The sequence below is a fragment of the Alligator sinensis genome, unplaced genomic scaffold, assembly GCF_000455745.1.
Source record: "Alligator sinensis unplaced genomic scaffold, ASM45574v1 scaffold25_1, whole genome shotgun sequence".
In the NCBI taxonomy this organism is placed as follows: Eukaryota; Metazoa; Chordata; order Crocodylia; family Alligatoridae; genus Alligator; species Alligator sinensis.
This window is the reverse complement of record NW_005843187.1, coordinates 46225-58325: the sequence shown is the minus strand read 5'-3', so window position 1 is coordinate 58325 and position 12101 is coordinate 46225. Positions and strand designations below refer to the sequence as shown.

The 12101-nt window shown below is 48.7% G+C and overlaps 1 protein-coding gene across 4 annotated transcripts in view; it reads right to left on the bottom strand.

Moving 5' to 3' along the window:
• Positions 1-12101, bottom strand: part of KHNYN (KH and NYN domain containing) — a 21309-nt gene continuing 9208 nt past the window's right edge. For all 4 annotated transcript variants that reach the window (XM_025194387.1, XM_006037889.3, XM_025194386.1 and 1 more), the window contains exons 3-8: positions 8293-9944; positions 4773-4903; positions 4547-4643; positions 3635-3742; positions 3309-3410; positions 1-3019 (exon numbers count right to left, since the gene is read on the bottom strand). In XM_025194387.1, coding sequence (XP_025050172.1) covers positions 2683-3019; positions 3309-3410; positions 3635-3742; positions 4547-4643; positions 4773-4903; positions 8293-9944 — 2427 coding nt within the window. In that variant the 3' untranslated portion in view covers positions 1-2682. The remainder of the gene's footprint in view (positions 3020-3308; positions 3411-3634; positions 3743-4546; positions 4644-4772; positions 4904-8292; positions 9945-12101) is intronic.

The window sequence follows — 12101 nt, the reverse complement described above, 5'->3', positions numbered from 1 at the left end:
GCCAATTCCCCAGCCAGCGGATCATGGTGAGGTCAAGGCCATGTCTTCCACTATCTATCCATCCATCCATTTGACTAGCCCCAGCTAGTCAGTGCCTATCAGGAAGGAGTTGGGCTGGAGACCTTGTGCCAAGGGGCTTAGGCTGCTTGCAGGCCCCTCACACTCCAGCTCCCACCAGGAGTAGAAGAGTCTGTGACAGGTGTTCTGATGTCAGCAATAGCAGACTGAGAGCCAGGATCCCTGGGTTCCTCCTTCTCATTACAGGAGGGGAGCAGGGATCACACAGTGAGAACAAGAGGGCTGGGAGTGAGGACTGCGGCAAGCAAGAGTTGCCCTGAACTCCCTCCCACAACCTTTTGGAGTTTGCAGGTTCTGGAGGAGATCAGTGGGCAGCGTATGGCAGGAACAAATGCGATTCTGTCTCACCAGCCCTGCTATTTATTACCTTTGCTATAAAAATAATTTGTGCAGATGCCGCAGTTCAATTTACAAAGGTAGGTAAGACTCAGTAAATGCCTGGGAAAGACCCACTGGTAAAGTGAGATGAACACAAGGAAGGGATTGGGAAGGGAAAAGGGAGAGCATTAAGGAGAGCTGGAAGAGCAACTGGTTTGGTCTTTCAGATCAAAGATTTTGAGAGAGGAGTGAGGCTCATGGATACTAACATTAATAAGGCAGGAGGCTTGGAAGGACCTTGTAGGGAAGGTGAGGACCAAGGAATTCAGTGGGATACTGAAGGAGCTGGAGACTCCATAGGGCAAGTGAGGTAGGTCAGGCAAAGATGCTGTCCCTCAGTGGGATTTTGGTCCAGTTGAAGGAGAGGTAGGAGACAGATAGAAGAAAGCTGGTATAGTGAACAAGAGTTAAGGGAAGAGCAAGAGAAAGAGCTAGCAAAGAGAAAGTATAGGGTTCAAAGCAGAGGCAAAGGCTCTAAAATGGAAGTTGGGTGGGTGCTAAAGAAGGGGATAATCGTAAAGGAAGTGGGGTGGGGTGGGATGGAGAAACATCTTGGAGGAGACACCAGGTTTACAGACATGGATGGCTGGAAGGACGATGGGGCTGCCGAGGGAGAGGTGGTCAGTGTGTGAGGTACAACACAAGCTGTGCAGCAGTTTGTCCCCGTCCAGTGGTGGACAAGGCCCCATACAGGGGGCTATGTATGGGATATAGTCCTGGCCAACAGAGCTGGCTAGGTCTTCCCCTGCAGCAGGATTTCAGATTTCAAACCCCTGAGTCAGATACACTCAGGGCAGACCCTGGTCTCATTCTTGCTCTGGCTCATTCTAGAGGCACTCCACGACTGATGCAGGTGCAGAAGCAGAATCTGTCCCCCAACGGGAAGGCAGCAGCAGACCAGGCAGAGGTAGGAATTGAAGTCAAAGTGTCATGGACTTTGCCAAGGATCAAAGGAGAAACTTACAACCTACGGAGGCTCCAGAAAATCCCTGAAACAGATGATGCAGCTGCTGGTGGAAGATTGGTTGTCCTTTCTCGGGTGGTGCAGCGGAGGCCACAACAGATGTTGGGATGGGTGAGTGGTGAATGAAGCGGAAGGGACACCAGTGGATCTTGAGGAGTGTTACAAAACAAATCTTCTCTAATCACTCCTTTCCAGCTGGTTGCTTCTCTTTCCCCTCCCACCAAGGCTCCAAGGTACAAGGCAGGATGAAGATAACCCTGCTTTCTTGTTTTCTATCTCCTTGACTCAGGCCTGAATATCCAGTTTGGAGACCATCAACAGTTTGTCCTAAGATCCAGCCAGTCACTGCAACAAATGTTTTGAATAAGGGCTCTGAACCAGGCAATGATTTTGCAGGGGGACACGTAGTGGCTCACCCCAGTTGAAGTGGGCTCTTCAACTACTAGAGCAATTTCTTGCCCATAGCTGGAAGATGTCTCTATTTTGTAGGCCCAGTCCCAGCAGTTAGTTTTCCAGGGTGCAGAAGAGCAGAGCTTGGGAAGGGTTCAAGCTTATTGGGTTCAGTCTTGCTCAGATGCTGGATTTGATCTTAGAGCGAGCGGGGTGAGAGACAGCTGTGGAGGGCTCGTTAGTGTTGTTGTTCTCTTTTTCTCATTCCCCGTCCTCTTGGTCTCATTTGCAAGTCTTCACTCCCAGTCCTCTTGATCTCTCACCCTGTGAGCCCCGCTTCCCCCACATTACAAGAGGGCTTCTTTTTCTCTTTCTCATGGGCCACGGCCCTTGCAACAATACAGCAACCTGCTATCAGACAACAGTTAGTCCTGCAGCTCCGGGTACGGCTCAATCAGTGGTATTGGCACTGAAGGTCATGGATTCAGTCCCTGATAACAGGAGTTCAGTAAAGTGCTGATCCCAAGAGAAGGGTACCAATGGGTACTGGCTAAAACAGTCTCGCTTCTAACTTGGTCAAAGCTACCTCTGATTTCTTATTTTGAAGGTCATAGGTTCAAGCTGAAACAGTGACCTGTGATGAGAGGCTGGTGGGCTCAGCCATATGGAAGAACAGTTTGCCGTTGTTGCTGTAAGCCAGTAGCACTGTACTTTAACTTATTAAGTGGCCCATGATATGTAACACTGAAAGTCCCCCTGAAACACACATGGTATCCTGCAGCTCACCTGGAGAAAAAACCATGATTTTGGCACTGGAGGTTATGGCACTCTTGGGCCTCGAAGCATAGATTTGTCTCCCCAGAACAACAATCTCAGAAGTTGAGGCTCAGGAGGGCTTCAGAGAGCTTGTTGAGATCTCGGGTGCAGGGCTCCTTGTGGAGGATAAAATCCACCCTTTGGTGCTGTCCTGTGAAGATCTCCAGGAGCTGCTGCCTCAGCCGCTCAGTTTCTGCTGGTTTCCGGGATATTTCTTCCTCCTCCCCTTCCTCCTGCTGCCATCTCCTATGCTGCTGCTGCTGCTCTCTGGCAAGCCCCCCTGGGGGCTTCCTGTCCTTTAGCTGGAGAACCTCAGTCTGAGAGGCCGAGAGGGCAGGTTTGGCCAGGGGAGCCCCTCGGCCTGCAAAAGAGTGGCAATTCACGGGCTTGGACCTGCAGGGGGAAATATTAACAACATTTTAGCCTGAACTTCCAGACATCCTGGGTCCTTGCTGTAATTACTAAATAATGTACCCACAGTTCCCATGTCTGGTCACCAAGTGGAGGAGGGAGGATAGCATTTTTTTGTGGCCAGAATGTGGCAGCTAAAAAACCCACTCTTACTTCAAAGGGGGGTGGGGAAATCAAAATCCCCTAAAAGGGATTTCTGAACACATGGCATTTTTGCATATAAAGCCCTCCCAAAGCCAGCTGGCCTTGCCTGACCACTCCAGATAGATACCTATGGGTTTTTTTCAGGAATTCATCCAAGGTGGGACCCCCTCGGCCTAGTGGGTCATCTGGAACCATAAAGATGTTGCCCACAAAGGTATACTGCAGCAGCCTGAAAACAAAGGGAAATAAAAGAACTTCTTAATCTCATTCTGGATCAGAGTCAGAGCTGGGCCCTGTGCCTCTTTCCCCACCTTTTGAACAAGTCAGTCCCTCACCATGGAGCCAGATTGGGGCCAGTACCCCGTGGAGGGGAAAGGCCACACATCCCTTGATCCAGCCAACTCCCGCTGCCCTGGCACAGGTCCATATCCTGTTACCAATGTTCCCCCTCACCTCTCTTTGATGATTCCTATCCATTTCTTAGATTCCTGCACAAAGTCCCGGAGTTGGTCATTGGTGACGATGATCCCATTGGTCTCCTCTGCCAGCTTGAGCATGAACCTAGCTCCACAGGCACAAAATGAGACCCCCAGGACATGCTTGAGTACCTGCTTGGCATTCTTGGGTACATTTGGGAGCTAGGACAGATTCTTGCAGTGCTCACAACTGAGCATGAGGTGCTAGCATGGCTGCACAGATGATGGCCACAGTCTCCAAAAGTACCATATTACAGGGATAGTAGGACCCAAGGACAGTTCCCTTGTATTACTCTCTCTCCACGATATAAGAGAATCAAGGGGCAACAGCAGTGGGAAAACAGTATGTCCTATTACAGCCTCAGCTCCTGCACTGAGACCTAGAGATGTCCTTAAATTAACCCCTTTCACTGCAACCCCAACCATTTCCTGCCTTCCAGACATCTGCTTATTGCTCATACAGCCAGGCGGGGCCTTTGCATCACCTGACCCTTGTGGTTCGGAAACTCCAGTTTGGGGGATACCCTGGGAGTGTCCCAGGGTCTATACACCACAACTGAGTCCTTGAACTTCCTTTTAGACTATTCAGTCTGGTTATTAACTGGCTGGGTGCCAACGAGCCCTGGGCTCAAGCAGGGGAGAACACATTGATGTGAGGGTCCAGGGAGCGTGACATGGGATTCCTCAGTGGATTCGAGCTCTTCCCAAGCTCTTCCACCCTTCTCCCACCTGAACCCTAGGCGCTGGTGGGACATCTCAGCCTCACTTCCTATGGGAAAGTCAGGCCTAGTCTTGAGGCCAAGTGCAGCTTTCATGCAAGTCAAATCTAGGCCTTGAGGTCTAGTTAGACCCTTGGTGGGAGATGGGATAGAAAGTGCCCCATCGTTACCTGTCATCATAAGACACAATCCGCTTCCCAGCCACCTGCCGTGAGGGTGTTAGGGAGAGCAGACTCAGGTCCCGGAGCTGGGTCAAAAAGTGCTGTTCTGTGCAGTGGGGAGAGAGAAAGAAGAAGAGACGGAGTGAGCTGGAGCAGGGCTGAGTCCACGAGGGTGAGAAAGGAAAGCAAGCACCAAGGCATAGAGATATGCTCCCATCCCCATCCCCTGTCTCACCTTTCACCTTGGCATCCTTTTCCATCCTCCACTGTGGCACAAAGACTGTCACCTCCCGGTGTCCACGATCCCAGAAATACTGCACTGCCAGTGCAATTCCCCGACAGGAGAAGAACTGGTACAAGCCATGCCTGCAGGAGAGATGGAAGGGGACACTGAAACCACACCAGCTCCCACCAAGGACATGGGAAGGCCTAGTCAGGCCTGAAGGCCTAAGTTAACTCCCAAAACATCAGGTTCAAGGACCAGAGAACTACCCTGTTCATGAAGTATGTTGAGTGTCATGGAGGTACCCCAAGATAAAGTTACTTTGGGAGTTTACTGCATGGCATGCATGAATATTCTCTCAAATTAGGTCCATTATTGGGGTAGCTGGTCTCTAATTGTAGTGAGTGCATAGCTGTGCTCACTTCTACTGTGTTCTTGTTATAGTATTTGATACAAATGTAATTTCAGGGCATCTTTATATTTCAGCTAAAGTTGTTAGTGAGGTGATGATTAACTTGAATGGTCCACCTTTACTCTTAGAAGAGTCAATGGCGGAGCATTAGCATTTGACTTGGTTTATGTAGTGGTCCTCCACAAGCCTTGGGCTGGACAGATAATGATGCATTTACTTTTTAAAGGAGCCTAACACCAAGCTGGTCAAACTAACATACAGGAGAGACAGCATATCAGATGGATGAATATGCATGTCTAAAAAGATGCAAGACTGTAGTCTGGTAAACATGCCCCTTTGGGAGGTCAGGAAGTTACTGGAATAGTGTAAGCCCCTTAGAAATGAAGGGGTGACAAATGATAATAGCCAAACTGGCAAAGGTACTTAAGTCTGCCTAAAGAGTATAGGCAGACAAGGTTCTTTGGGTGAATCTGATATCTTTTATTAGACCAACTTAAATAGTTGGAAAACAATTATTAAGCAAGCTTTCAGGTTCAAAAACCCTTCGTCAGGCTAAGGAAGTTTCAGCAGTCGGGGTGCGCTCTTCCTGGATGGAATGAAGAGTAAAGAAGCCAGAGGCTGGGCTGGTGTGCAGACAAGACAGGTCATCAGTGAAAATGTAGATTGAGGAGTCAATGGGTGAGAGACAGGCTGGGGAGTTGGGGGTGGGGGAGGAGAGAGAGAACGGGGATGAAAGTGGAGAGATACCTGGGGAGTCAGATGTCAGGCAGGTATAATGTGTCATAAAACCAATGTCTATATTTAGTCCATGATTTTTAGTACTTTTTTTTTAGGTTGATGAAGTGGAGTTGTAGGCTCGTCTCTGGGAAGTGTTTTGTAAGTTTCCTTTGAGGAAACAGGTTCCCTTGAACCTGTACGGAAAATCCTCAAACAATTGCAACCCATACTAGAAAGAGACCCAATTCTTAAAAAGATCTTCCCAGAGCCACCCATCCTAGCCTTCAAACAAGCACCGAACCTCTCTAACCTCATCACCAGAAGCAAACTTCCTCAAGCCCAGAGCACACCAAAAGGATCCAGACCGTGCCATGACAAGAGATGCAAAACCTGCCAACACATCTCCACCACCCCCACTATTCCTACACCCCACAACAGAGCCATCAGCATTCCTGGATCGTACAGCTGCACCTCCAGAAATGTAATATATCTCGTCCAATGCACCAAATGCCCTGATGGACAATACGTAGGAGAGACCAAACAACAACTGCGCACCAGAATGAAGGACACCGGAAATCAATCAAAGACAGGAATACCCAATTACCGGTGGGGGCACATTTCTCACAAGAAAACCACTCTCTCTCCAATCTCTCAGTCCTGATCCTCAAAGGAAACTTATAAACCACTTCCCAGAGACGAGCCTACGAACTCCACTTCATCAACCTCCTGGATACTAAAATTCATGGACTAAATATAGACATTGGATTTATGACACATTATAACCTGCCTGACATCTGACTCCCCAGGCATCTCTCCACTTCCATTCCCCTTCTCTCTCCCCCCACCCCCCTCCCTCCCCAGCCTGTCTCTCACCCATTGACTCCTCAATCTACATTTTCACTGACCGCCTGTCTTGTATGCATACCAGCCCAGCCGCTGGCTTCTTTACTCTTCAGTCCATCCAGGAAGAGCACACACCGACTGCTGAAACTTCCTTAGCCTGACGAAGGGTTTTTGAACCCGAAAGCTTGCTTAAAAATTGTTTTCCCACTATTTAAGTTGGTCTAATGAAAGATATCAGATTCACCTAAAGAACCTTGTCTGCCTATGTCCTTAGACCAACACGGCTACAACCTACACCCCTACAGAGTATGGCTTGTCTCCAGTATTCCCAGGTACTTGGGAGTGGTTGAATCCCCCAGCGAAGGGTTCTGCTAAAGCAAGCTGAGAGGGGGATGCAGGAAACCCTGATGGGAAGTGCCAGAAGTTGCAATGAGACCCTTGAAGCTAGCTAAGGATTGCACCTTTGGATTTAAGAACAGGTCAATGTTCTGGTGTTTTCTTTGGTTTGTTTAATCTTATATTTCTGTCTGTCTCTCATCATATGCTTACTGGTTTCTTATGCTTGTTCTGTTGTTGTAAAACCTTTTTATTGTCCTCTTACTGGTTGCCTGTGGAGGGAGTGACTTTTTGGCAGGTGATATCTAGGCTGACCCTCTCCATGAGAATGGGGACATATAATTTCTTTCATAACCCAAAAGTGAGGGGCTACCAAGGATCCCTCACTGCAGCTAGAGCATCTAGGTACAAGGGTAGAGTATCTGAGGTGCTGAGATCAGGAGCTATTTCAGAGCCATCTCAGCCTGTGCCTTAGGGCAAGTGGCAGTACAACAGGGAGAAACTTGGGGCTTTTGGGGTCCCCTGTGGAGAGGTCTGTGACACTGATGTCTTTAGGAACCATCATCTTGAGCTTGGTCCTCAAGCTCCGTGCAAGCCAACCAGACTGTCATGGCCTAGTCTGGTGTCAAGGTCTACAAAGCTCTGTAATACAATCAAGCAAAAGTTTTTCAGGTCTAGTTTGATGTTGAAGGTCTATGGAGAAGTCATCATTAGAGTCTAAGGATCTTTTCTGGAGGACCCTAGATCAGACAAGTGAGACCTACCATTTTGGGCCTGTTCAGTCTTGAAACCTACTGAGGCCTACAAACCCAGTTGTACTTGAGGCAAATGGTCAAGGCAAGCCTAGATTCTCCAGGCCTCATCTAGCTTGGGGGGCTTATGGGAAGATCAAGCTTACTGTTCAAAGGTCAAATTTGGTCTTGAAGAGCTACTGACTAGCCAGCTTTAAGGTGTTGGGACCTTATCTGGTCTTAAGGCCTATGGATAAATCAAGCACAGATTCTCTAGATTTATTTTGGTGTACATCTACAGGAAAATAAGGCTTAGAGTCTTGGGGCCTACTTGAGTTTGAGGCTGGTACTAAGGCTTACCAGTAAGGCTGAAAGGTCCAAATCAAGGTAGTTAGTGGAGTTTCATTTCACTAAGCTTACTGGCTGCCCGTCAAGACTCCCAAACTCCACAGCATGTGGGCTGGAAGGGCACACAGAAATGTCAGCTACTTACACCATGGCCACATTGCTGCCATCAATAATGATCCTACGAAGGTTTTTTTTCCCTGGTGTGTTGGCCAAGTTGAGCTTAAAGGGTTTCTGGATAGCCTCCATGAACCGCTGTGCTCCGGTCACCATTGGCACTTGGCCCGTAGGTGCCTCTGCCGGGCGTGGGTAAATGTCTTCAGCTGGCTGGTTCTCTAATATGGGGATGTCAGCAGTGGATACCTCTGTAGGGGAAGCAGAGTCATCTGGGAGAGGAGGAGGGCCACGGACACCACTGCGGAAAGGAGATCTGTTGTGGGCTTTCCTCCCTGGCTGCCAGTGATGCTGACCCCAGGGAGAGTCCTTGCCATTTGAAATGGCTGGTTCACTTTCACTGTGGCTGCTTCTGTGCCCTGGTCCAGCTGCAGCCCCAGCTTCCTCCCAGTGGTCCTCTTTTTCATTGAGCTTCCTCAGCAAATCAGCCAAAGGGGCTCCCCGTGGGATTTCATCCGGGATCTCGCTGAGTGAGTGACCACAATTGGCTGCCGCTGCTTTAATGACCTCTACCAGGTACTCGTGCTCATCTTGGGTCATCTCCATCTGTGGAAGAGGCGATACCCCTCTTCCACTGGGCTCCTGGAGAGGTATGGTATTATGTTCCTGCTGGGAGGAGGATGCTTGCTCTCTCTCAACCTTGCCCAAGATCCTTGAAGGGGCTTCCCGCACCCCACCTTCCATCAGGACCTTCTTTACCACCTGCTCCTTGTAGCCCATGGTCTTGAAAAAGTTCAGCCTCATCTTGAACTCCTTCTCCGTCCATGATGATGACATGATACCAGTTGACAATTCCTTCTCCTCATCGATGGTTTCCCTGGGGTGCCTTTCCTTTAGGGATTCCTTCAGGCCTGCTGCTAAGCCCAGGGGCTCAGGGGACAATGAATCTTCCTGACACTGCTGGGTAGCATTACAACCTAGGAAGGGTTGAGAAGACCTCTTGTAAAGTACTGGTTTCGGAGTGGTCTCCTCCTCAGGCCTACTGAGACTAACTGGAAAATCAGTTCGGTTAAATCCGGTGGACAGATCAAGCCTGGAGTCTTGTAGGCTAATCTGGTCTTGTAGCCTAGTCTGGTCTTGTAGCCTACTGAGGCCTTTGGGAAAATCAAAGTGGTCCTGAGTATTAGTCAAATCCTGAAGCCTAAAACCACCTGTGGTTTCAGCTTTCCCACCAAGTGGCCAGTCTTGTTTGAATGCCAGTGGGGTCCAGCCCCCATTCTTTTGTTCTCCTTGTTTGACTTCCTCCAGTGTTTCCCGCACCAGGCTGAGCAGCTCCTCTTTCACTGGGGTGGGCAAAATAAGCAGGTCCATGGCATGCTTGTCATTGTGGGACTCTACCAGTTCCCTGAAGGCCCTTTTGACCGTAGTTTCCTGTTCTTCGGGAAGCTTGGGATTGTTTTGATACTTTTTCACAAACTCCTGGATGCGGCTCTGAGCCATTACAACGGCCTCAGCCAAGCCTGAGACCAACAGGGAGCCAGCGCTAAGGAGCAACAGGTTGGCTGAGGTCCCTTGGATGAGACAGCCCAAGAAAAGTCCTTGAGCCCCTAAAAAGACACACTGCATGTCCTTTGGATAGGAGACTTTCTCACTCAGTTCAGGGGTGCAGAGACCTTTGATATAATCCTGGAGGAGAAAACATAGGAACAGGTTTAGGACACATTTCACCATACGGAGGGAATGCAGATAGGTTACTGCCCTCTGCCAGGGCACTTGCTCACTATATGCCTATACAGACACTTGCTTACTTGCTTAAAACCACATGTTTATACAGTGCCCAGTGGGATGCAGAGGTGTCCTGGATCCTGCCATACGGGGTCTGCATAGCAGAGGCAGGAGCATGGAATTGCCATACCAGGAGAGACTAATAAAGGCTAGGGCTCTCCAAGTTGGAAAGGAGAAGGCTGAGAGGGGGATATGACAGAGGTCTATAAAATCATTAAGGGTGTGGACGAAGTGAACAGGGAACTGTCATTCACCGAGCCCCAGAATATTAGAACTAGGGGACACCCACTGAAATTACTAGGTGACAGATTTAAAACTAACAAGAGAAAGTACTTTTTTATGCACTGTGTAGTTAACTTGGGGAATTCATTGCCACAGGAAATGGTGGAGACAGAGAGCATAGCCAGGTTGAAAAAGGGAAGATATACATTCATAGATGATACATCTGTTAATGGCTATTGAACAGAATGGTAAAAGATGTTTCCTCTGACATGCCTAAGCCAATAATGGTATGGTGGATGCCAGGGAGGGTATTGAATAAATTATGAATTACTTTAGACGTATCTAGTTCAAGGCTCTCCCTGTATGTAATTCTGCCACTGTCGGAGACAGGATACTAGGCTAGAAAGACCACTGGTCTGACACAGCACGGCACTTATTATGTTCTTATGTTTTTAAGTATGTGGCAAGATGGCAGAACTTCAATTTTAGGCAGGCTACACAGACACCCCCATGATGGCAGGAGCCCTCAACTTTGTTCAGGGATTCAGTGCAGCACCTGACGGTGATGGAGACCCCCACAATCCGATGGAGTGGTCTGCACAGAGCCCAGCAACACTCAGGGAGGGGAGGTTCTGGTTTTGATTGTGGGGAGGGGGCGTCCTGCCTGGACTGTTGAAAGTTATCCCCAGTTTCAGTTGAGGCATTTGTCCAGCTCCTTGTGGACCCTTACGGGCCTTGATCTTGGCTGATGCCTGTAGGTACTAATAATATAGAATATCCATGTATAAAATCCTTGGTTAAATGAAAGTTATGTCGGTTATAGCATCTAGCACAGAACAAGGAAACGAGCCAGGACTGAGGATGCCTCAGTCACTTTAACACTGTCACTTTGCAAAGGTACAGCTTGATATAGTCTTTACCTATGTGATCACAGACTGTTTGTTACCATGGGATCTCAGCCTCCTAGGCAAATAATTGCAGGCAGCCTAAACACAATGTTCATTGCTATTTCCCCTTTTACTAAAACTGGTTGTAAAAGGTATGAGATAATACTCCTCCAGTCCTGATCTCCAGTTCCCTGCTAACTCAGTCCTGGCCTTACTCTCAACCTCTGCTGTGAACCTTTGTTCACAGCCTCCTGTGGTCCCCTTTTTAGGCTTTCTTTTACCAGACCCTCTAAACTCCCGACTTACAGCCTCCTCCTAATATCCCAGCCCTGGGTGCCCCACATCTTCCTATACAATCTAAATAAGTGAATGCAGCAGTAATCAACAGGTGGGCATGTATTAAGTGGTAGGAAAGGGGTATTTTGGGGGCTATCAAACCTGCCTTTCTCCCACTGTCAGCTTCACACCTATGACAGGAAGAAAAAAAAAAAGGAAAAAATCTGCAGCATAAAATTCCCATCATCGATGCTGGTAAGAATCGAAAGTAAAAGCTCCAAAGGGAGTGTCTTGAAATGCATCAGCTTCCTGGTATGATATCACCATGCCAGGGCAAGGCTGGTAGTGGGGAAAGCCACAGAACACAAGAGGAAAGAGGCAGGAGCAGGGGTGGGGGAAAAACCCAGGGTCAGTTCCTGGATAGGTGCATACCACAAAACTGGACCCACCGATTGCAATGTGTCGAGGAGCCATTTTGTACTAGCAACAGGGGAGTTGGCTCTATTGATTTCAAGTTGCTCTGTGGCCTACTGATATGCAGAGGAGTAAGGTACACATTGTTCCCAGTCCTAATCTCAGCTGTCCTGGAGTCACTCCCTCCCTGCTTCCTTCTCCCCTGCAACTGCAATGGAATCAGGGCCGCATCCTGACTTCCCCTGGGGTAAATCTGGAA